The sequence below is a fragment of the Xiphophorus hellerii genome, chromosome 4 (assembly GCF_003331165.1).
Source record: "Xiphophorus hellerii strain 12219 chromosome 4, Xiphophorus_hellerii-4.1, whole genome shotgun sequence".
NCBI lineage: Eukaryota > Metazoa > Chordata > Actinopteri > Cyprinodontiformes > Poeciliidae > Xiphophorus > Xiphophorus hellerii.
Genome location: NC_045675.1, coordinates 1,277,500 through 1,300,944, shown reverse-complemented (window position 1 = coordinate 1,300,944; position 23,445 = coordinate 1,277,500). Strand labels below are relative to the sequence as shown.

Here is a 23,445-nt window from a genome sequence, read left to right as displayed (position 1 = left end):
TGTAGCGTTCACAAGCGCCGTTTATTTTAAACAGTGTTAATAAACTACAGCTGCGATTCTGGGAATAATTTATGAGGTTTAAATTTAGGTTAAATGATTAATTGGACTAATGATGAAGAATTGATTATAGAAATAATCAACTAATTCAGGAATCTACAAAAAAACAACATATTTTTCTGTAAATCAGTTCTACCTGAAAAAACAGTCAACAGATCAGTCCTGCATTAAAATGGTGTTAAAAGAAGCAGAATGAGTCGAGCTTTTCACGTGCACTTCTAAAGGAACGGTGTTCTTGCATCAATACAAGTTTTATTTTCCTATTTAAAGAACTAAAATAATCATTAGTTCCAGCTCTAGTTTAAAGGTCGTCATGAATGATGATCCTTCACAAAAACAGAATAAAAACAGATAGTAAATGAAGAAGTCATTTTTAATGACCAACTTGACTCTCGGTGTTGGAAAAGAGAACAAAGTCTTTTACAGAAACACGTTCGTACAGCAATACCCGGATCACGTGAAGCTGGAATCAAACCTACAACTTTCTGACTGCTGTTCACTTTGCTTTACAGCCGAGTCAGACAGAAACACGCAGAACTGCACAGAAGTCAGACGACGACTGCAGCTTCCTCCATCATCCTCTTCTCACACCTTAATGTAAAGGAACGTATGAGAACTGTGAGCTACAGAGAGTGGGCAGCGATCCGAGTGCACCCATCTGCCAGGAGAGTGGAGGAGGAGGAGGAGGAAGAGGAAGAAGAAGCAGGGATCAGGTGTCTTAATCTGGATTGACAGTTACGTCATTCTCCCATCGTTTATCCGCCGCGTGTCACAGTCTGCTGCACAGATGCTGAGCAGGTTTCTGAATGAACCTGTGCATGCATACATCCACATGTAGCATCTGAGGCATCCCATAACCAGGCAGCCATGGCAACCGTTGCTGTAGCTACAGTGGAGTCTTTGCGGTGGCACGTTTCCCAGAGGAAGCCATGGGGGGTGAATACTGTAGGTACAGTAGACGAAGAAACAACCCACCACCAAAAATAGCTACTACAGGAAAAACCTTCTCCTTTTATGGATTTAATATTTTATATCCTAAAAATGAACAAGCAAGAGTGAGAAAGTTCATTTTTATCATTTTGTGTTGTTAAAACAAATATTAATTCTGCTGTTAATGAAGGATTTTTGACATTTTGGAGCATTTTTACTTCGTTCATGAGGAACGGTTATGGATCCCTCGAGGTAATTATCTTTCATAGTAAAATCTGATCTGAAAAGCAGATTTTTTTTTTTAAATCTGAACCAGCAGGAAATCCTGACTGAACAGTTAAACAGAAAGCAGAAGAGCATCAGCTCTAAAGCTTACACAGCGGCTCAGTGTGTGTTTGTCTGAGTGGCGAGGATTTATTTCAAAATGGTTTTCTTGTCATTTTGGTTTGTGTTCATAATATTGACAAAAATATTAAATCAGAAGTGATTCTTTATCTCTTGGTGCATCAAACATAGATCAGTTACCCTGACTGTTAAACATCATGTTGCCTCTGTTACTCGATCGCCGCTTTGCACCGTTAACTTCAAAAACTTTATTACTTACAACTCTTAGCTTTCAAACCAAATGTTTAGTTACGCATCAGAAGTTAATACTTTGGATTTTTTAGTCTGTAATGACATGAAAAAATGGGGTTAATATTTCACCACATTATTTATTCATTTATATATGTCACAGTTTCAAACTAAATATTTAATAAGAACGCTAAATATTTAGTTTACAAAGTAACCATTTAGCTCCACGCTTTGTTAGCAAGTTAAATATGTAACTGGCAAACTTCATATTTAACTAGCTAAATATTTTGTTCACAAAAAAATATTGTTTGCAAACTAAATAATTAGCTCTAAACTGAATGCTCAATTTAGAGCAACTTATTAAACTGGATAGTTAAATATTTAATTTGTGAACTACTTAAGTTCCACAAAACAGAAGTCCTCCAGACCACTAGGGGGAGTTGACCAACACAACATACGGGTCCAAACCCTCGGCAAAGACGGGATGTCTGGAATAAAATTGGAGGAAGTCTATTTCAAACACGCCGTCATTTTCAACATTATGGAACGGCAGCATATTTATAGGTACCATAACCTGCTCCAGACTCCGCCTAGTGGTCTGGAGGACTTCCGTTGTGTGGAGGGAGTTTGCAGCGTTCACTGATAGGAACACTTCTGCTAATGCGCTAATAGCACAGTGATTTTTTTATTTAGCACATTAGCTTTTTTGGTAACTTTGCTACCTATGAAAATGGTTGAACTTAGCACCTTAGAATTAGCTTTTGCTAAGGTCTGTGTTGGAATAGGAGCTTAATGTTAGCAGAACTAATGACGATCAGTGCTTTAGAGTTAGCATAGCTAACTTTTTAGTCAGTTTTATATTTGCTGTTTTGCTTCTATTTCCTTAGGTTGAATTTTTTGTTGTTTTTAGCTCGGGATAAAAACAACTATTTGGCGTTAGGAGTTTGCATGACTGATGTGTTTCCAACACATTTCACAGTTTGCTGCAAGTTTGCGCCAGTCGGCCGCGTTATGGGGGTGACTGGAATCTGAATGGGATTTTTATGCACCGGAGATTCACAGACTGAAGCAGGTGAGTTTATTAATATAATAATAATAACTTTATTGTTGAAATGCCTTGCTGCTGAAATGTGCTATCCAAATAAAATTTGATTGATTGATTGATTGTTCCCCAGTGGGGAAATTCAGGTGTAATGGCAGCAAGTGAGTCAAAACATGTAGGTTTACAAAAAATAACAAACAAATATTAAAAGATAATTAATATACTGCAGTAAGTCTCTTGTGTGTATTTATAGAATGAGAAATAATGTCCTCAAGTTCAGATGGTGACTCACTTCATCACAGCAGAAGAACATTGAACGGCTCTGACCTTCATAAGGACCAAGAATCAGGAGGCATTCAGCAGCCGACAGGAGAGCTGCTGAATTTTCCCAGTTTTTTATTCCAGCTGGGTTTCAGGAATTTCCAACCATTCAGAAGCAAAAACAGCTTCAACAAAGACAAACAGAACCACAGGAGAGCATCACCTCATGAAGTCCAGAGATCGGATCCTGAAACTCGTGTTAGCCACGCAGTCTGTGAAATCTTTAACACGTTACCTGGAAACCAGCAGAAGCAGAAAAGGTTCAAATACAAACAAGCAGACCGGAGACCGCCCCAAAAGCAGTAAGTGCACTGCAGCGCAGGGCATTATGGGTAAATGGAACCCAAACAACGTGCTAGCCTAGCGCTAGCAGGAGAAATGTGTCTTGGTTTTTAGCCAAAGACAGGAGGGAAATTATCCAACTACATTTTTATTTCCATTTCATGAAGAAGAAAGTTGCACTCTGAAGGTCTTTGTGTTTCCTTTAGTGCTTCTCAGTGCAGCGCCCCTACAGGCGAGGAGGGAAACAGGTTGATTTGACTCAGCAGAGAGAAAAAGAGCCACAGCAGCTGGAGGTGAACAAATGTTGAAGTTCTGATCCCTAATTGAACCGAGTCGAGTGGATTATCAGATGGAAAACATCCTGAATTATTACCTGGACATGATAACTGCTGTCATAAGTTTTGTCTGAAGACCAGTAACTGTAGAATACTACAGATGTTTGTGCCAATGGAGAGATGGAAACATCTTTATATCAGCGCTGCACAATATGAGAAAAATATTGCTTATTTTCTTCCTCCCTATCATTCTCTTCTGTGACCTTTAACCTTTTGATCCCTCTGACCTGACCTAACTGTAGGACTGCAGCTCTATAGAAACACCCTAGATCCCAAAGAGTCCAGCTGAAGGAACCAGAGATTCCCAGAATAATCCCAGAGAGTCTGTTGCTGCCAGGCGGCGTTCTGGACTCACCTGGGCTGCCGCTGTGCGGTCTGAGCCCGCCGGCTCTCCTCGCCCAGCCGACTGAGGGAGGGGGAGCGGCTCCTGGCCCCCCGCCCCATAGTGCGGACCACCACGTTGCCATTGGGGCTGCCGCTGGGCATCTGCTGGACCAGCTGGGGGGACAGGCTGCGGTGCAAAGCTGAGGAGCCAGGCTGCGCGTGGCCCTGCTGGGGGGCCCGGTGTTGGTGGCTCTGGTGCTGCTGCAGATGGGGGGCCCAGTTTCCAGGGGAACCGTGCTGCTGCTGCTGCTGGTACTGGCTCACAGAAAGGTTGTTGTCGCTGTTGGAGCGCAGGAGGACCCGGGGCGCCGACAGCGAGGACAGGGACTGGCCGTTTCCGCTGCCAGAGGACGGACCCCGCCGGCGCTTGGAGTAGGCTGGGGCCTCACGGAAAGGCACTGGAAGGAAAACACACTGTTAGTCTCTACAGGAAAAACTCAACTGAAATCTGTGAATCAGCTGCTCAGCCTGGGAGGAGAGCAGGTCTCTCTAAACCGCCTGAAGTTCATCGTTCACAGAGGAAAACATCTCAGACAGACAGTTTACACAGACCTTCATTATCATCATATTTCACTTCCACTCTAGCAGACAGAATTAGAAGGTTTATTGACTCGACTGGAGGCTGATTGGTGGGAACATCGACCGGTTCACAAGTGATTGTTCGACCTGAGCTGCAGGTGGTTCTGCTGCAGGAGTTCAGACTGGAAAGAAACCAGATTCTTCTGATTCACAGGAAAACAATCAAACAGAATCACAGCGACTGAGTGAAACAGATTCACAGACTAAGAAAGTCTGTTTTTTTATCTTAAATGTAAATTGTTTATATACTTTTGTACAGTTTTGACTTAATTGCTGCTCTGTGTTTATTGTTCCTCCATAAAATAGTTTTTACTCCGAGTCTATACTCCAGATGTTGAGCGAAGTGAGAATGAAGAAATGAGTTCTGGATCTGGACTTCATGCCGTTCTGTAAAAACACATTTAATTCTGTCATGATACATTTTTCTTGATAACAAACTTTTAACACATTTTGGTTGATTGATTTGATTTGAATAAATGGTGCGACTAACTGATTATTAGTTATTGATTCAGCTCTGCTCTTCGTCTCAGCATCATCACAGCGATTATCAGGATCAGATCAGTTTTAACCCTTCGCCTGCCTGGCCAGAACCAGAACTGGTACCGGTACCGGAGCCAGGCTCATCTCTGAAGCTTCTGCTCTCGGTCATCTGAAGGGGAATCGATGAGTAATCATCATCATCATCATCATCATCATCAGACTAACATGTGAGGCTCCCTCCCTCCGTCTGCTGCAGACGTGTGGACGAGGTGCGAACGGCTAATGAGCTCTCACATTTCAGAGCCGCTTCCTCAGGCTGCGGCTCCATGCTGCTCGCCAAAAAACGCATCAACATGCATTTAGAAACTCAGATCAGGTTGTTGAAAGAATCATCAGTTTGTCTTTACTGCAGCGTGGAAGTCGTAAGGTTTCTGCTTCTCTGAAGTGAGCAACAAGCTGAACGTTTGAGACGCTCCCATCGTCCCAGAAACAGCAAAAAAATCTCCACAGACACCTGATTGGCTTCTGATTCACAGTGTGGAAGAATCCTGCAAAATTCATAAGTCTGAACATTCGTCCCTTCAGATTGAAGTCCAGCAGTCTGGAGACCGGCTGTCCAACCTGAGGACAAATTTCAGGAAGACGACAAAGTCTCAAAAAGACATTGAGGAAATATTAAATATGTTGTAGTTTTTTTGAGAAATTCCTTGGCTGAATTTTCATGATCCACATTTGAACCCAAACATAAAACCAAGGACATAAAGTCGCTGGAATGACGGAGTCTGGAGGGTACGAGATGCTAAAGCTAAATGATAGATTTTATCTGGAAATAAAAAACACAGGAACAGGAACAGTACAAAGAAAATAAAATCATTCAGATTATACATAGATCTGTTGATTAAACTCAGAGTCCTGAAAGGGATAATCTCATTTATAAGTCAAGAGGACAACAAAGTAAAGCTATTTTCCAACTTTTTATACAAATAAATAAAAACCCAGGCTGCTAAGATTCATCAGATTTCAGATCAGGGAATTCAGTTTAGAGAAGAAATATGAAAAAATAATTTGTGTTCCTCTTTCTAGTAAAATTGATTCTAATCAGCAAAATATAGACGTACATTACACATAATCATAACCCTGAATGGTGACGCGCCGCTGCAGCATCAATAAAACCTCCAGCTCAGTTGATAAAACGTAGTTTTGTGGTGGGACAGAACTGAAAAATGAGCCGTTAACGTCGTTCAGAGACATTTAACTGAACGCTGTGAGGTGGTTTCACCTGGAGGCCTGATCAGAGCAGCAGGAGAAAACCTTCATCTCACAGCTCTGCAGACCTGAACCAGTTTTTAAAGGTTTCTACTGAATCATGTAAACATGAACCATCAGCCAGGTTTCAGTTTGTCCTGCAGGAAACAAAATACAGATCAAATACAGGTAGTGACACAGAGCTATTCTTCATTTTAAAGTGGTTCACTGCAGGGCTCACACACACACACACGCACACACACACACACACACACACACACACACACACACACACACACACACACACACACACAGCCACCGTGTGACAAAGCTTTATAGACCCTCTATAACTATAACTGGAGGCTTTCTGAATCAAACAGTTGCAGGAAGAAAATCCTGCAGAGCAGAAATCAGCCTGGCTGAGTCCGACAGCGAAGACTCAGTTTGATCTGAAACCTTCAGAAAATGTTGGACGGTTTTCATACGGAATTAAGCAGAAACCAGGTTATTATTTCCAGATATCCTGACAGTCACCGCCTGCTCAGCCAGTCAGCAGGAAAATCTCCAACAACCCAGGACCTCAGAGCCTCCAGAACTGATGGAATTACTTTTTAGTTAGAGAGCAAAATTTTAGTACAAAGCTAAATATTTAATTAGCAATTTAACTTCAGACTAAACATTCAGCTGGCCAACTAAATAAATCTGAAATATTTAGCTCCATGCTAAACATTTAGTGTGAAGTTAAATATTTAACTTTGAACATTTAGTTTGAAGTTAAGTATTCAGTTTCAAACTAAACAATTAGTTAGCAAGCTAAATGGTTAGTTTCAAATTGTGACAATAAATAACCTTCATTTTTGTTTGTGTGACATTTCAAACCCCAAACACTTTGGATCAACTCTAATATCCTCACAGGATATTTTTTAGTTTTAAAATCGGAATTAAATCTATTCAAAGTTATAATTGTTCAAATTATTAATTAATTATTACATTTCAACATTTGATTCTGGTCTGATTTGGTTGGATTTAAGAAATTAAATGATAACTCAGTCTGACTTTAGTGTTTATACAGATAATTACTAAACACGATTTTAAAAACTTTAACGACACATAAAACATAATTAACGATCAGGCTTATCATAAAGAAACTGTGAAAAAGTGTAATTGTTGAACCGTAGTTTACAGCTGTCGATATGGGAGGTTCATATTTTTGATAATCAGTCCAACCTTTTGTGCCGTTAATGTTGGAGACAAAGAGGCTGCGGCGTGACGGCGCCGCGGCGCCGCACAGCGCCTGACAGGCGGTGGTTAACTCTGACAGCAGACGGCTCTGTTCGCCTCCCGTCACCTCACTGTCAACTTCAGCTGGGATTTAAAGGAAATGTCAGGAAGGCTTTTGGATTCGTTTATTCTACATTAACAAGTTTTAGCTGCACAAACAGGATTTATTATTTATGAGTCATTTGTAAAACCAAACTCAGGAGAAAGTCCCACCATGGAGAACAGAAACAAGATTTCATAGAAACAAAAACTTCTATTTCAAAGATGGCAGCGTGATCCAGTTAGATAGAAATATTGGTCATCCAGCTACTTTCACTGCAATGTGGCAAAAAGCCGATTGTTTAAAAGAACATTTAATTTAAAAGTAAATGATAAACGTTAATCTATTAACTAAAATAAAATACCCCATCGATTCAACTCTTCTCTGTTTAAAACCAAAGTTTTAATCTTCCTCCTTACAGCGTCTCGTCCTCCTCATCCGTCTGTACAAATTCATTTATACACTCATCTTTAAGACTCTTCATCCCACTCATCCTCTACACGACCACCTGGTCTCTAACCATTCGATTAATCCTCTTCATCCACTCATTCATTTCTAACACAGGAGGTGCTGCTGCTCCAGCTAAGGTTGCTGGCGAGGCGGGGTCACCTGGACAGGTGGCCTGGACAGGTGGCCTGGACAGGTGACCTGGACAGGTGGCCTGGACAGGTCGCAGTCTGTCGCAGGGCAACACAGAGACTGGGCTGTGGGAGGAAGAACCCACCATGCACTGGGAGAACATGCAGACTCCATGCAGAAAGACCCCGGGCCGGGAATCGAACCCAGGACCTTCTTGATGCAAGGCAGTTCTACCAACAGCACCACTGCACAGCCCTCTTCATCCATCCTTATGATCCAATTGATCCCACTCATCTCCCTCATCCTCATTTATAAACCACTATTATTGATTCTTTACTATCAGTCTTCATCCCACTCATCCCCCCATGCCTCATAACATCCCCTCCTCATCCCACTCATCTTTCTTCTCTTCTATGATGCCTTCTCTTATTTATCTTTATTCCTTTTTAACCCATTCATCATCTTCATCATTTTACAACCACTTTCGATCCCACCTTAAATGTCCTTTGTCCCAGTCATTGTCCTATTCTGACTCATTGCTGTTGTTCTACTCTAAGCCTTTCATCACACTCATCCTCCACACCCTATCATCAATCTTCTCTGTGCCACCTTCATGCATTAACACATTCATCTCTCTTTAAAAATATTAATGATTTATTAATGTTTTAAAGTAGCATGTGGGGTTTGGGTGAGGCCAGCTCAGTCGGTCTGATAACGATGAACACATGAAGCTCAACTTTCTGATTCATCCTTCATTTAGAGCAGCGAACCAACATGGCTGCACTGGAGACGCTTAATGACGAGGAAATTTACTGACAACCACACAAGTTTAAAGAGATTAATAACGATTATTTTAATCTAAAGATGGTTTTTAAAGATCCTTTAACTCTGTCCTCATGAGTTTCTGCTGAGGAATGACGACTCAGTGATTTAATTTAATAAATGCAGTGATTTGCATTCATGAGATGACTCATGGGTAACTGGTTATCTGTTAGTAGCATGTCAGCGCTGACGCAACGTGTTGATGATTCAGAAGTTCCTGGAACCTCAACTAACCACGAGAAACGCTCACAGTTCTCAGTTTCCTCAACGACACGATTTAACATCAAACCAAGAAAAAGCCGAAGAGTTAAACTTTATTTAGAGTAAAATCTGAAATTCTTCATGTTTTTAAGGATTAAAAAACCTGGAGAACAACTTCTGCAACTCTGCAGGAAAATGGAGCAAAAATGGAGTTTAAATTGTCAGTGACACATTTCCTGTTGCAGAAAGGGAATATTTACAAGGGAGGCTTTTCTGGATCAGTTTCTCATAAGGTTGTTTCCTGGATGGATCATATTCAGCTGCACATCTAGACCAATTTATTCCCCCTAACATAGAATATTATAACATCATCAAATATCTAGAATAATCAGCTCTGCTGCTGCTTTCATCAAGGAGAGAAAACGCGACCCTGCCAGCTTTGTTTCACACACAGCCAGATGGACGGGCTGCTCTGGTCCTGTTCGGGTCCTGCTCCGGTTCTGTTCGGGTTCTGTTCGGGTCTATGTTGGTGTTCTCACTGAGCCGGAGTCCCATTTTCCATCTCTGACCTATAAACTGCTCCCCTGCCGCCGCCGCCGCCTCGGAAATCCGCGCCGACCTTCCCACATCCCGACAGAGACGCTCTAAATCAACTCGGCTGGTGTTTTAAATGGACCACAGTCCGGTTCGGTTCGGCTGGGTTGGGCGGCTGAAGTTGAGCCAACTCTGCGCGCCCAGCTGCTCCGGAAAGTGCGTGAAGAGACGCGGGGCTCCGCTTACCTTCCTTCTTTAAGGCATTGATGATGGACTTCATGGTCGCTTCGCTGCCGGTCCGACTGGACTCTCAGGAGGCGGAAGTTTCCGCTTCAGCACCGCGGACAGCAGCGACGGTTCCTCCGCGGCGCCCCGCACATCATCCCGCACCTGCTGCTGCCACCGCCTGCTTTAAAACCAGCGCGCGCTCTTCCGCTCGCACCAGCGCGTGCACGTAGCCCCGCCCATTTCCTCCCTCCCTGCTTTCTCACCCATGAAGAGGGGAGAAAGTCCGGGTGAAATATCTGGACCAAAGCTGCAGGATTTGACTTTATAATCAAACATTTGATCAATTTAAGCTTCATTTTCTATTTGCAGATCATAAACAACTGGCCACTTACAGCAAACAGATTTTAAATAACATGCAGGGGCGGAGCAAGAAGGTGGCCCGGAGGACTGAAAGGAATTTTTAAAGGAGCAGGATCATTTACATCATGTCATAATGTTATTTCCTCATTTAAAACATACCTGGACTGTTGCTTTCATTCTTTCATGCATGTTTGAGAATTCATTTCATCTTTTAAGCTAATCTCAGCTCCTTCAGACTAGCCAGCAGCAACTAGCAAGCTTCTGGTGGAACTGCTGAGCTCATCATAGGAGCTGCTGAAGGCGGAGCTTCAGGAGGTTTTAAAGAGACAGACACCCAATTTAAAGGTGTTACATTATATTTGATACATATAGCATTTTTACTTCTTTGTGCTACAAACAGCCGACTGGAGGAGGGGCCACAGTCAACATGCTCCAAATGATCAAGCATGTGTGGCAACCAACACTATTAATGCACATTTTACAGAAATTAAAAAACAGAGGAATAAAACAATGGATTCAGTGAAGATGAGCTCTTAACTTCATCACCTCCTCTGCTTGCAGCTGAACTAAGAAAGACTCAGAAGCCATGAGAGGAGGTGAAAACAGCGTCTACGAGTCGAAAGAGGAGTGAGAAGACGGCCAAGACTTTAACTGCACATGAAGAAAGATTTAAAAAGAAGAGAACATCCAGATTATGATTTAACCCAGAAAACAGGAGCAAAAATAACCAAATGATTCAACAAAACCCTGAATTGAAGCATGAGGAGAACATTTAATGAGAAAGTCTGACAGTAACACAAAATAAAAATCTCAATATTGTTTTTAGGTGAAATTTGATGAGAAAAGCTTTGATGTGGACGTAAACAACCTAAATTTATCTCATGAATAAAAAGGCTACAGTCACTGTGTGACCTCAGCAGGAAAACCAGTTTCTGGTGCAACGCTCAGATCGTTCAGGTTTGTTTGGATGAAACAGGAACGACGTCAGATCCAGGCTGAGAAGGAATTAGGAAAACCGCTGGGACTCAGTGGCTGTTCATGAATATGAAAACAAACTCTGATTTCAAGCTGTAAAGTTTCTCTTCCTGCAGATTTGATCATTTTAGATGCGATTCTGATTTCAGTGGATGTTCTAGGCATCTGGAAACTGTTCCTAAGGACGAACTAGACTGGTGCAGATCCACGTTTTCTCCCAGATATCTGGGCTGATTTATTTGACTTTGACTTGAAGAACTTCACTGAAACAAGCAGCTGGTTTTACTGGAAACCAGAGTTGAAGAAACGGATTTCCTTCAGCCAGATGTTGGAAGGAGGGATGAAGGGACAGGAAACCGAGCCGCTTCTTTGGAGGAAGGAGTCCTTGTTGTTGCTTAGCAACTCAGAGAGGGGCGGTCCTTCACATCCAGAGTGGTACAGTCACTCCAGCGTGTGGCCTACATGATGAAACAATGTCCTCCATCACCGTGGTTCTGCTGCTGGGAGAACCCAACTGGGCCGGTTCCATCCCACACGTCCCAACAAGCTTTTCACCAAGTTAAAAGCTTGTTTATTTACCCATCATGCACTGGGCATCCGAAATGCTTCAGACAGGAAATACAGGAAGAAAATAAAGCAGAAAAGAAACAGATGTAACCAAATTAAATCTGACTTCAAACTGAACTCAGTAGGCGAAGAGTTCGTTAGTCAGACTGTTGGATCAGAAGAAACATGTTTCCAGCTCTCATTGAAAAAATCCAACAGTTTCTGCATGTCTCAGGTTTTCAGGGAGTTTGTTCCAGAGCCGAGGAGAGAAACCTGAGAACAGAGTTTCTGTTGCAAACAAACAGCTGAGAGATTCTATTAAAACTGATTCTGTCAAAGTTCTCAGCTTTGAGTAAATATTCATTCTTCCGTTGAGTTCAAGAACATTTTCATGACCTAAACTGCTTAAAAAGGACAAAAACTCTTTTTAAAATGGTCCAACAGAGAAAGCAGCTAAAGTGAAAAAAGGTTTAAGATTTTTAAAGAAGCCTGGAAAGTTCTGATCCAGATCCCAACTGGCCGCATCCGGACTTCCAGGAATGTAAATCTAACAGCAGCAGCGACAGCATGACTGCAGTCACTGTTTGCTTCTGATTCTGTTTCTGCAGGAAGAAAACGCAGCGTGAAGTCTGACAGGAAGTCGCTCCGCGCCGACAGGAAGTGACCCGGACCGTTAATTTGTCTCGTCAGCGGCGCGGAGGAAACGGGACGCAGTCCGGATACACTGACTGGAAACATTATGAGTTCAGATTTACATTGAACATATTTAACTGTTTGAAGTGTTCATGACCTTTGAATTTTTCCACATCTTGACTCGTTACAGAGTTTAAAAAGATCTTTCACTGCAGCTATAACTAGGTTTAAACATCGACTAGGTTTAAACATCGACTAGGTTTAAACATTGACTAGGTTTAAACATTGACTAGGTTTAAACATCGACTAGGTTTAAACATCGACTAGGTTTAAACATTGACTAGGTTTAAACATGGACTAGGTTTAAACATTGACTAGGTTTAAACATCGACTAGGTTTAAACATTGACTAGGTTTAAACATTGACTAGGCCGTTGTACCTCATGCGTCTGTTGTGTTTATGTTGGACCTGATAATCAGGCGATTTCTGAGTTCAATCTGTTTTCTAGAAACCAATTTCAGAAAAAAGTGATCAGAAAATGAAATAAGAAGATTATTTCTTTCATCTGTAAAAGAAATAATGCAGTTTTTTCCACCTTATGAGAAAAATGAAGCAACCCTGTCTGTTTAGTCTAATAAATAAGAAAGCAACACTGGTTTTTTTTAGCTGTCTTTGATAAAAACCTTCATAAAATGAACTGAATGTAATGTTAAAATAAGAAAAATGTGTAGAAATGATTAAATCCCACCTGGAATTTTCTCTGGAAGCGTTTCTGAGGGATTTAAGGTTCTAACAGGACAGAAACAGGCCGGGGCGTCACAAAGGGTTTTAAAAGTGATTCAACTGGAAATGTTCTAGTTGTTCCAGTTCAGAGCTGCTGGTTCTGCAGAACCTAAAGATATTAAGGAGAAGTTTTGGCTTCTAGAAAATGAGAAAAAGTACAAAAATCATCAGGCTGTTGGACCAAACTGCATGGTGTCGAAGTCTAAACTGTCTTAATCTGCTGTTTGCCACAATCTTCTGATTGTCTGAATACGACACACATGAGCAGCACACATTAAACATTCTGTCCTTTTCCAATTTAACAACTAAATCATCTCAGGATTCGTTGTTAAATGGATCCAACCTGGAACCTTCTGACTGAACCAAAATGTGAAACCAAAGCAAATCTTTAAATGTCATTTCAGCTGAACGTTGTTAGCAGAGCGCAGGGATTTTATTTCTGTTTAACTTTTACAGGAAAGAAATCTTTATATTCCTGGAATCTGGATAAACAAACCCTGATGCAGGAATCAGGGTCCTGATCTGGATCCTGATCTGGATCATGGAACATGCAGAAACATATTCCTGCATCAGGAACATGGATCATGGATCAGGACCTGAATCTGGATCCAAATCTACATCTGGATCAGGATCAGAATCAGAAACATGGATCAGGATCTGGATCAGGATTTGGATCTGGATCCGATCCGAATCCAGATCAGGATCAGGATCAGGAACATGGATCATGGATCAGGATCAGGATCAGGATCAGGATCAGGATCAGGAACATGGATCATGGATCAGGATCAGGATCAGGATCATGGATCATGGATCCGGATCATGGATCATGGAGCTCAGGAGTTTCAGGAAGTCATTTTTCTCTTTAGATCAGAAAAACAGAAACAATCTGACAGCTTCAACATAAATCCTACAGAAAAGTGGAAACTGCTGAGTCAGGGTGTTTTCTGGTCTGTGTGTGTTGGGATGATGCAGTGGGATTATCACAGTGTGGGTCTGATCATCCTAACTCCGGCTTCCAGTGGATGGAGGAGAGACCAGCAGATATCTGCAGTCACGCCAGAGCTGCTGCTGAATCGAACCCGATTCAGCAGCATGATGCTCTGCAGCGTCATGCTGGAGTTTCTCATTGGTCGGGTTTTATTGTTTCTCCGTGACCTCAGATCCTGGCAGCTGTGGAGATTATCTGCTATTGTCTTCAGTAATCTGCAGCAGAAAATGGAAACGCAGCAGGAGTTCATCCTGAAGGCTGTTTGGTTTGTTCTGCTCAACGTATGTCCAGGTGTTGTTAGGTTTTTAAAGGTGAGTCTGATAAAAGCTGAACCGGAGATAAAACTTTTAGATGCATCTGAAGTTTCCTCTGGACCAAATTTAATCCCATTTTCATGTTTTTATGCATAAATACAGATTATAATCCGGCTCATGTTTGGTGCATGTGAAGCCGCCGCCGCTGCCAGAGACCAGGAACTCATTTGGAAAACGATCCCACAGGTGAGATGCCTCCCGACTCCACACAGTTCAAACCGGACTTTAATTATTCTGCTCTCTGGATGAGAATAAACGACAGCGAACAGATGAAGCCGCTGACGGATTAACTCATAACCGGCTTAATGAGGCGATAAAACACTCGGCTGACGGTTCCTCACCGGTTCGCCGAGCCCCACGCCAAAGGAAACACAGGGTTGGGTTTTTGGGTTTTCTCATCAGGTTATCGTTAGACCTGCTGCTGATGTGTGGTTTAAATATTTCACCCTGACAGCAGAAATTAACGGCGCCTGTAGTTTCTGATTTAGTGGTTAAAGATGTTATTTTTATCCCACAAGAGAAACTAAAACAGATGATTCAGAAATTAACTTGAAATTTTGCAGACGTTTGGACCTCTGACCGTCTCACCACAACATTTCAATCACCTTTAGGTTGAGACTTTGACTAGGCCTTCGTAAAACTTTCTGTTTTTGTTACTTATACATAATTTTCCTTCTCAAATCATTTTTATAAATTGTGTGTTTGCTCATTTTGAACATAAATAACTGTAGATTAACAAAGAGAAAAACAGTTTTCATTAAAATGGATTTTTCAGTAAACATGAAGCAGCATGAATGAAGGTCGAAACATGAATATGAAAACATCTCACAGGAATTATTAGAATTTATTCTAGAGGGAAAAACATTCAGCCTTTTCTTCTGTGAAATGAAATAATCAGTTTGTGAATCAAAAGTCATTTCAGTTACATTAATGTTTATTATTTGTTTTTATTTTCTGTTTTTTGAAAGACGAAACATTTTTATCATAAAACCTTGAAGATATTCTGAAAGTGTTTTCATGATATAAAATTACTGCATCATTCTCCTAATGGTGCAACTTTATTCTGGTAATATGATGAGTTTATTATCCTAATATTTCAACTTTATTGTCACACAATTTTCTTCTTATTATGACTTAATAATATTATGAGTTTATACTCGACTTTAATGTCATAAAACTTTTTTCTCATTACTCTTTTAATTGTATTTTTTGTAGCCTGGTCCTAATAACAGCTGAACTAGAATCAAGATTTTTTTCTACATGTTTATTTTAAGTTTATATTTGGGATTAACTGAACTTCATCTGAGAAATACAAACTGTTTAAATGTTCTTCCAGGTGATGGTGATGGAGGGTGGGCGTGATGGAGGTGGAGGGTGATGGAGGTGATGAAGGGTGGAGGGTGATGGAGGTGGAGGTGATGGAGGGTGGAGGGTGATGGAGGTGATGGAGGGTGGAGGTGATGGAGGTGATGGAGGGTGGAAGTGATGGAGGGTGATGGAGGTGATGGAGGGTGGAGGTGATGGTGGGTGGGGTGATGGAGGGTGGAGGTGATGGAGGGTGGAGGTGATGGAGGGTGGAGGGTGATGGAGGTGATGGAGGGTGGAGGTGATGGAGGGTGATGGAGGTGATGGAGGGTGGAGGTGATGGTGGGTGGGGTGATGGAGGGTGGAGGTGATGGAGGGTGGAGGGTGATGGTGGAGGTGGAGGTGATTGAGGTGGAGGTGATGGAGTGTGGGGGTGATTGAGGTGGAGGTGATGAAAGGTGGAGGTGATGAAGGGTGGAGGGCGATGGAGGTGGAGGTGATGAAGGGTGGAGGGTGATGGTGGAGGTGATGGAGTGTGGGGGTGATTGAGGTGGAGGTGATGAAAGGTGGAGGTGATGAAGGGTGGAGGTGATGAAGGGTGGAGGGCGATGGAGGTGGAGGTGATGAAGGGTGGAGGGTGATGGTGGAGGTGATTGAGGTGGAGGTGATGGAGTGTGGAGGTGATGGAAGGTGGAGGTGATGGAGGGTGGGGGTGATGGTGGAGGTGATTGAGGTGGAGGTGATGGAGTGTGGGGGTGATTGAGGTGGAGGTGATGGAGGGTGGGGGGTGATGGTGGAGGGATTGAGGTGAGGTGGAGGTGATGGAGTGTGGGGGTGATGGTGGAGGTGATGGAGGGTGGGGGGTGATGGAGGTGGAGGTGATGGAGGGTGATGGTGGAGGTGGGGGTGATGGAGTGTGGAGGTGATGAGGGTGTGGGGGTGTGTGGAGTGCGTGGAGGTGTGGGGGGTGATGGAGGTGGGGGAGGTGGGAGGGTGTTTGGTGGAGGTGATGGAGGGTGGGGGGTGTGGTGGGAGGTGTGGGTGGCGGTGATGGAGGTGGGGTGTTTGTGGAGGTGATGGAGGGTGGGGGGTGACGTTGGATGTGATGGAGGTGATGGTGAGGTGGAGGTGATGGGTGTGGCGGTGTGAGGTGGAGTTGATGAAGGGTGGAGGGTGATGGAGGTGGAGGTGATGAAGGGTGGAGGGTGATGGTGGAGGTGATTGAGGTGGAGGTGATGGAGGGTGGAGGGTGATGGTGGAGGTGGAGGTGATGGAGTGTGGGGGTATTGATGTGGAGGTGATGGAGGGTGATGGGGGGTGATTGAGGTGGAGGTGATGGTGCAGCTGGTTTGGGTCTGAGTCTCTGGTCGTGAGAAATGAATCTTTGGTTTGAAATCGAAGGCAGGAAGTTCTGGTCGGGACGCCGTCGCTCCAACAGCTGCAGAGAAGTTTTGGTCGTGTTCCACTTTCATCGGGTCGCTGCTGATGATGAGGTCAACAATGGCAGGATTACATCTTCAGATTAGATTACTCCCTCCCTCAGCCTCATCGTTCTCTTCCCTCCATCATCTACTTTTTATTTATTTGTCTGTTCTTCTTTTCTCATTTTCTCTAATCCCTGAATCGTCTCTGTGGCACCAGAACCGGGTCAGAGCGGTCAGGCGGGTTCTGATCCAGGACCAGGAGTTAACCTGAACCAAACTGCTGATCATTTCCTGAGTTTAACAGGCAACAAAACGAGACCAACTGCAACTAACTCACTCCTTCACCAAGCAGCTCAGTACAGTTACATAAGGACAACAACCGTCGCCATGGAGATTATCAGTCACCAACTGGAACATCAGCCGTCTTACAGATTTGAGTCAAAGTCTCAAACTCGACTTCTGACTCGACTTTTTAACTTAAAGACTTGAAACTTGACTTGGACTCGTGGTCTGAGACTCGAGTCTTAGTTCCAGTTTTAATCTCTTGTAATGAAAAGTGAAACAAAGTTGGAGTGTGATCTGAAAACTGCAGCTGCTGAATGTTTCACTGTGAAAGGATGAACTTGATTACCAGCCAGTGATGTTGGTGGATTATTATGGGATATTAAAGGCTCATAATCTGCTCATAGTAATGTCTTTATTAATGATTCTGCAACTGTATGAAATGATTTTGTGCTTGTGGGATCAGGAATCAACTTCTGATCACTTCAATTGGGAAAATGTTCCCTGTTTTCAAAACTTTGGCTGAGATGGAGTTTGTAATCCAGCTTCCAGTGTGGCATCGGAGGACGGATTCAAACTCCAGAACAACATCAAAACCTTGATCATATATTTTATCCACATTTTATTTTCATAATTTTAGTGCAATCATTTATATGTAGTTAATGGCTCTACAGTCTGTTTTTTGTCACTGCGGAGAAAAAGTTACACATACATGTGTGACGACACAAATTAAACGCAAGTCAGTTTTATACTGTGATCCGTTATGTGAACATCAGGCGTGTAGAGACGCTGTTCCCACAGAGCCAGTACTAACACAGTGGCAGCCATCCCAAAATAACAGAATCAGCAAACATCCATCTAATCAACATGCAAATGTTGAGTGAACCTTTGAAATGTTGCAAAAAAGCTAAAAAGAAAATGTGATTTAGTCGTAACTCCGTCCACTGGTTTGGAGCGAATCAACCTGGCTACGTAAAGCCATATTTTATCTGATGTTGAGGCTTCGCCTGGCTGCAGCAAACAGGAAGTAGAGATGGAAAACGAAAATGAACTACAGATCTCAGAAAAACTGAGAGTTCTTCCATTTTTTTTTTTTAACCCTCCAGGGGGTATTTTGTGGCTCCAGTGTCCCTTATATGACAGCAGGCTGACAGGAAACGGGGAGGGAGAGGGGGGAAGACATGCGGCAAATGTCGTCGGGTCCGGGAGTCGAACCCGCGACGGCCGCGTCGAGGACTGAAGGCCTCCAAATATGGGTCGCGCTAACCGCTACACCACCACGGCACGCCCGAGTTCTTCCATTTTTGAGAGTTTCATGCCTCTGGTAAGGATGGATGGCAGCGTTTGCTACATCAGAGCTTATTCATCAAATTTGTTTCCATCTGTTCTTTAGCACATTAACTCAGCTCAAGGGAACGTGAAAATCTCTTTCAGAAACCGAAGTTATGAAATATTACCATTTTAATGAAAGTGTTGATTGAAACACGACTAATTGAATAAACATTGGGGACGTTTGGTTGCTAAAAGAAGGACTTCTCTTGCAGATCCGAGTTTAAAAAATCCCAACCACATCAAACCAGAGCGCATTTCAACACAACATCTGAATGAAATAACTGATTTAATCAGTTCCTGCAGGACAAACATCCTTCGTCCTAACGCCCAGGGACGAATCAGCGCCGGGATTGTCCTGGTGCGAGGATAAACTTTGGTTCCCACGGCAACACACTGATAATCCAGCATGGGGATTATAAAGGAAAGTCATTAAAGAGGATGAAAAGATCGGGGGATTTGAAATGTATCCGGAGTGAGATTGAGGAAGAGACTCGGCAGGGACAAAATGGAACGATCCGGACTCACCTATATCAGAGTCTTTGTGGTTCTTGATGAGTTCGGCGAGCTCAAAGTTTCCTGCAATAATGGCCACCTGCAGAGGACAACAAGAAGCCATGAGGAGTTTCATCAGATGGAACATTTTCAGTCCCGTCAGGTTTAATTTAAGATTTCATTTCAAAACAAATGTCAGACTCAAACTTTCTGGTTTAAAACTCCATTTATTTCATCTCCACATCTACAGAGTATGCACTAAAACATGGATATTTCTGTCTGTAACTCTCTACCTGCCTTTTGGAATGAGTCATGCTATGGGCCTAATCGCCATAGCAACCAGCGCCAAAGCTTTCTGAATCTTCCTGTTTCTTATAATAATCCATCATCTGTTAAGTCCTAACTAAAACAGGGATGTTTGGTTTTCAGGAGTTTACAGAAAATAACATTTAATCTGTAACAGTCATTTAATTAAACTGTATTCTGGCTCATAATCTCCATCACTCTATCGACCTTCCCTCCATACAGGACCGATAGAGGTCAAGGGTCAGGAAAAGGGCAGCTAACATCTCTGCAGACCCCACACATCCTGGACACATACTGTTTAGGTTTTTACCTTCAGGTGGCGCTACAGAGACAGTTTCTTCCCTCAGTTTGTTTCTCCGTCCCAAACCATTCATATTCACACTAATGCAACAATCATTTCTTTTTTGGAAAAATAAATAAATATAAATATATATATATATATATATATTCCTTGTTTGGGTGTGAAAACATGGAGAATAAAACTGATTATTTTTTTTGTTTTTCCAAAGTTTAAAGTCGCAGTTCTGAATTTTGAAAACAGCTCTACGGTTCATTTCAGACGTTTTGCCTTCAGCTCCACTGAGGACATGAAATGGATGCAGAATCAGCAAAGTGACAAAAATCCACAAAGGCAAAAGTCACTTCAGTCAGAGTGCAGCGCCCCCTCATGGCGGCTCATTTGCTTCTTTTCCCCAACTTTATTCTTTGATTTTTTTTTTTTTTTTTTCCGCTTCTGGAAAGAAAAAGCCTGGTATGTTAGGTGCAATTATTTTGTAAGTATGGTAAAGAAATAATAATAATAATAATAATAATAATAATAATAATAATAATAATAATAATAATAATAATAGCCAGTTTATTCCTTATTAGTCTTTCCTGCACAGTCTGGATGTTTTTCCATCAGGGATGTAGGATCACAGTGTGAGCAGTGCTTGTCCACCAGGAGGCAGTAGAGAGGCACCAAACATTTGGACTCAGGTTTTCAGTTCTGTGCTGACATGGACTTGCTCAGCAGAACCAGGAGGCTAAAGAAACTCCAGGTTCAGGCAAAGATCGTCTCAAAACAGACCGACCCTTTTTAATCTGTGTGCTGCGTACACACCCACACCCACACACGCCCCCCCCCCCCCCTCACACACACACACACACATCTCATGGGAAAACCAGAAGCATTACATAAGAAAGCCTGCTCTGTTTCGTGGAGCGTTGGGCAGCGGGTGCCATGAACCCATCCGTCTCTACAGGATGAAAAACCTGAACGTCGGTTCTGAGGAAACGGAGAAACAAACGAGGTTTTCCATCAACAGTGACGCTTCCTGAACGTTTATCCAGCTGAAAAACAAAAGGCTTCCTCCAAAATAAGAAGCATGTCAATAAATGTATATTTTTAGCATATTTCGGGAGGAAAATCTGTTTCTTCAGAAGCGGGTGGGGGAGGGGACGGATGCTGGATCTCCCACTCATTCGGAGGATCTCCCAGAGCTCATGCCACCAAGAGTGACGAATCACTGACTGAGCTGCTGTGCGAAGAGAAGGCCTCGAATCCACAGGAGCCAACCAGCTCCAGCTGACATGAGCGGTTTCCTACAGCATGTCACAAAAAACATTCACAGCTCCGTTACTTTAACTTCACCTGAACCCACCGGCTCCGAATCAAAGGCTTCAGATTCATCTCAATGATCCCTGGAATATTTTCAGCAGTTAAACCGAAACAGATCCAGTTACATTCATCCTGCATGCTGAAGGTTCTGCAGAACCAGGAACTGAGCGGATATTCTCCAGAAACCAACTACAATCACATATTATCCACCCATAAAGAGTTTAGAGACACAGAATATTCTTATTCATATACTTTCAGATTCTGTCATTCATTTAATGAACAATTGTTGAGCAATAAAAGCAGCAAAACAGTCAGTTTACTCAGCTGCACAAGCGCATCACTTCCTGTTCCAGATCCAAGTATCCTCGCTCACTTTATCATTTCATTAAGTCTGTTTTCTGAAAATGGTGATTAACTGTAAAAATACAGTTGAGGAAATAAAAAAAGGATATTCTCATTAGTTTTTTATGTTAATGTCTTAGAATCTAACTGCTTCAGGTTTAAATCTGTGAAAAACAAACCATTTTAAAAACATTAATTATCTTCATCTGAGCACCAGGAGCATCCGAACGTTTATTGCTTCACAGGTTTTGACCCATCATTTATTTGCAGCATATTAAGAATGAAAATAACAACTCCATGAAAGAATTAATGATTACCTAGAGGAAATGAAAGCATGGTTGCATCTTGATTGTTTTTTTCTATTCATAGAAAATAAGAGAGGTGTGTTTTGGTCCCGGTCTTTTCCTGTGTTCTTCCTTCCCTCCGTTCAGTCGCTTTAATCCAAATCCAGTCCGTTTAGTGAGGTCCGAATGCTAATTGAACCAAAAAAGTAAACTCTGGTTCTGTGAACACCAATCAAACCATAGACCGCTCCAAAAGCAGGAAGTGGACTATGGTGCAGGGCATTCTGAGTAAATACAACTAAAGCTAACGTGTTAGCCTAGCGCTAGCAGCAGAAATGGCTCCTGGTCTTTAGCCAAAGACTAAAGAGAAATCCTCCAACACTAAAATCTGACGCCCCCATTTTGTTTCCATCTGGTGAAGAAGGAAGTTGCTCTCAGTGTCTTTAGAGGTTTTTGTGTCGTTTCCTTCAGTGGTTCTTGGTACAGCGCCCCCACAGGCCAGGAGGGGAACAGGTTGGTTTGACTCAGAGCAGAGAGAGAGAGAACCACAGCAGCTGGAGATGTTAAATGTTTTGGTCCTAATCAAACCGAGTCTACTGGACTATCAGGTTTAAATCTCTCTGTCACTAATTTGTTAATATTGAAGATAGAAATGTAAGCTCAGCTAAGGTTACTGTGAAGCACTGGAACAGACTTTTGTCTTTGAAACCAACACTGAATTCCTGTAAACTCATCTCCACTGAAACATAAACCCCAACACAATTAAACCAGAGCAGCAGGGGGCGCTCTCAAGTCTCTTTTTAGCAGAGAGTGAAGCTGCTAACCAATGAGCTGCTGGAAACACAGTCACAATTTATCTCTCATTATCATCCTGCCGCCCACAATCAACACCACTACTGCCATGGCCGCCCCCACATCCATTCTCTTCCTGGTCTCCGCTGGTTGTCACGGAGACAAATGGTTGTGTATAACAGGAAGGGGGTAAAGATGTGGAGGAGCTTTCAGAGACACTTTCAGTCAAGTGGAGCAAAAGGTTCTTCAGAGGAACGAAGGGAAGCTACAGGTCAAAACAGACTGGGATTATACTGGAAAACTCATCAAAACATGATGGTTAGAGGAGGATCAACTCAGCATTTACTGCTCAGACCGAGAGATCCAGACTCATGCATCCAAAGGATTTCTAAAGAAACAGAAGATTATCAGCTGATCCATCGACTCCATCATCGAGTCAAATAAACCGGAGTATAAAGAGTCAACAGGAATGTTAATGTTTCGTTTCTACTGCTGCAGGCTAATAAGATCATGAATTACTGCAGTAAGTACATAAAATGGTCCCACATTCATATGCAACATAATGTCTAAAGACCCAAATATTTCCATCTAATTTTAGACAAAATTCCAGATTTGACCATAAAATGTAATTTTTTAATAGTTGAGCTTCCTGCAGCTCCATCGTTATAGAAGCAGCTTCATTTAATGTTTCATTTGCTAAAAAGGGAAAGAAAAGCTGTAAATCCGAACGAATATTTACACATTTAAAGCTCTAGGAGGAAAAAAAACAATGTT

The 23,445-nt window shown here is 42.4% G+C and overlaps 2 protein-coding genes across 9 annotated transcripts in view; one reads left to right on the top strand and one right to left on the bottom strand.

Moving 5' to 3' along the window:
- shank2b (SH3 and multiple ankyrin repeat domains 2b) overlaps positions 1-23,445 on the bottom strand; it is a 166,514-nt gene that overhangs the window by 62,032 nt on the left and 81,037 nt on the right. For all 7 annotated transcript variants that reach the window (XM_032561164.1, XM_032561162.1, XM_032561165.1 and 4 more), the window contains exons 11-12: positions 19,381-19,447; positions 3,896-4,322 (exon numbers count right to left, since the gene is read on the bottom strand). In XM_032561164.1, the coding sequence (XP_032417055.1) occupies positions 3,896-4,322; positions 19,381-19,447 (494 nt within the window). The remainder of the gene's footprint in view (positions 1-3,895; positions 4,323-19,380; positions 19,448-23,445) is intronic.
- Positions 13,190-18,595, top strand: LOC116718894 (uncharacterized). 2 transcript variants are annotated; one of them, XM_032561175.1, is made up of 3 exons: positions 13,190-14,509; positions 14,615-14,698; positions 17,459-18,595. In XM_032561175.1, the coding sequence occupies exons 1-3, from the start codon at positions 13,856-13,858 to the stop codon at positions 17,510-17,512; spliced, it is 792 nt and encodes a 263-aa protein (XP_032417066.1). In that variant the 5' UTR covers positions 13,190-13,855; the 3' UTR covers positions 17,513-18,595. The 2 variants fall into 2 exon arrangements, with proteins under 2 accessions (XP_032417066.1, XP_032417065.1); XM_032561174.1 differs by lacking the exon at positions 17,459-18,595 and having other exon boundaries at positions 14,615-15,986.

What these genes read in the sequence shown, in the direction of transcription:
- LOC116718894 (XM_032561174.1), top strand. Translation starts at nt 13,856, where the DNA reads ATGGATCAGGATCTGGATCAGGATTTGGATCTGGATCCGATCCGAATC. An exon ending in GTGTTGTTAGGTTTTTAAAG is followed by an intron (nt 14,510 to 14,614) that starts GTGAGTCTGATA and finishes GCATAAATACAG; the next exon opens with ATTATAATCCGGCTCATGTT.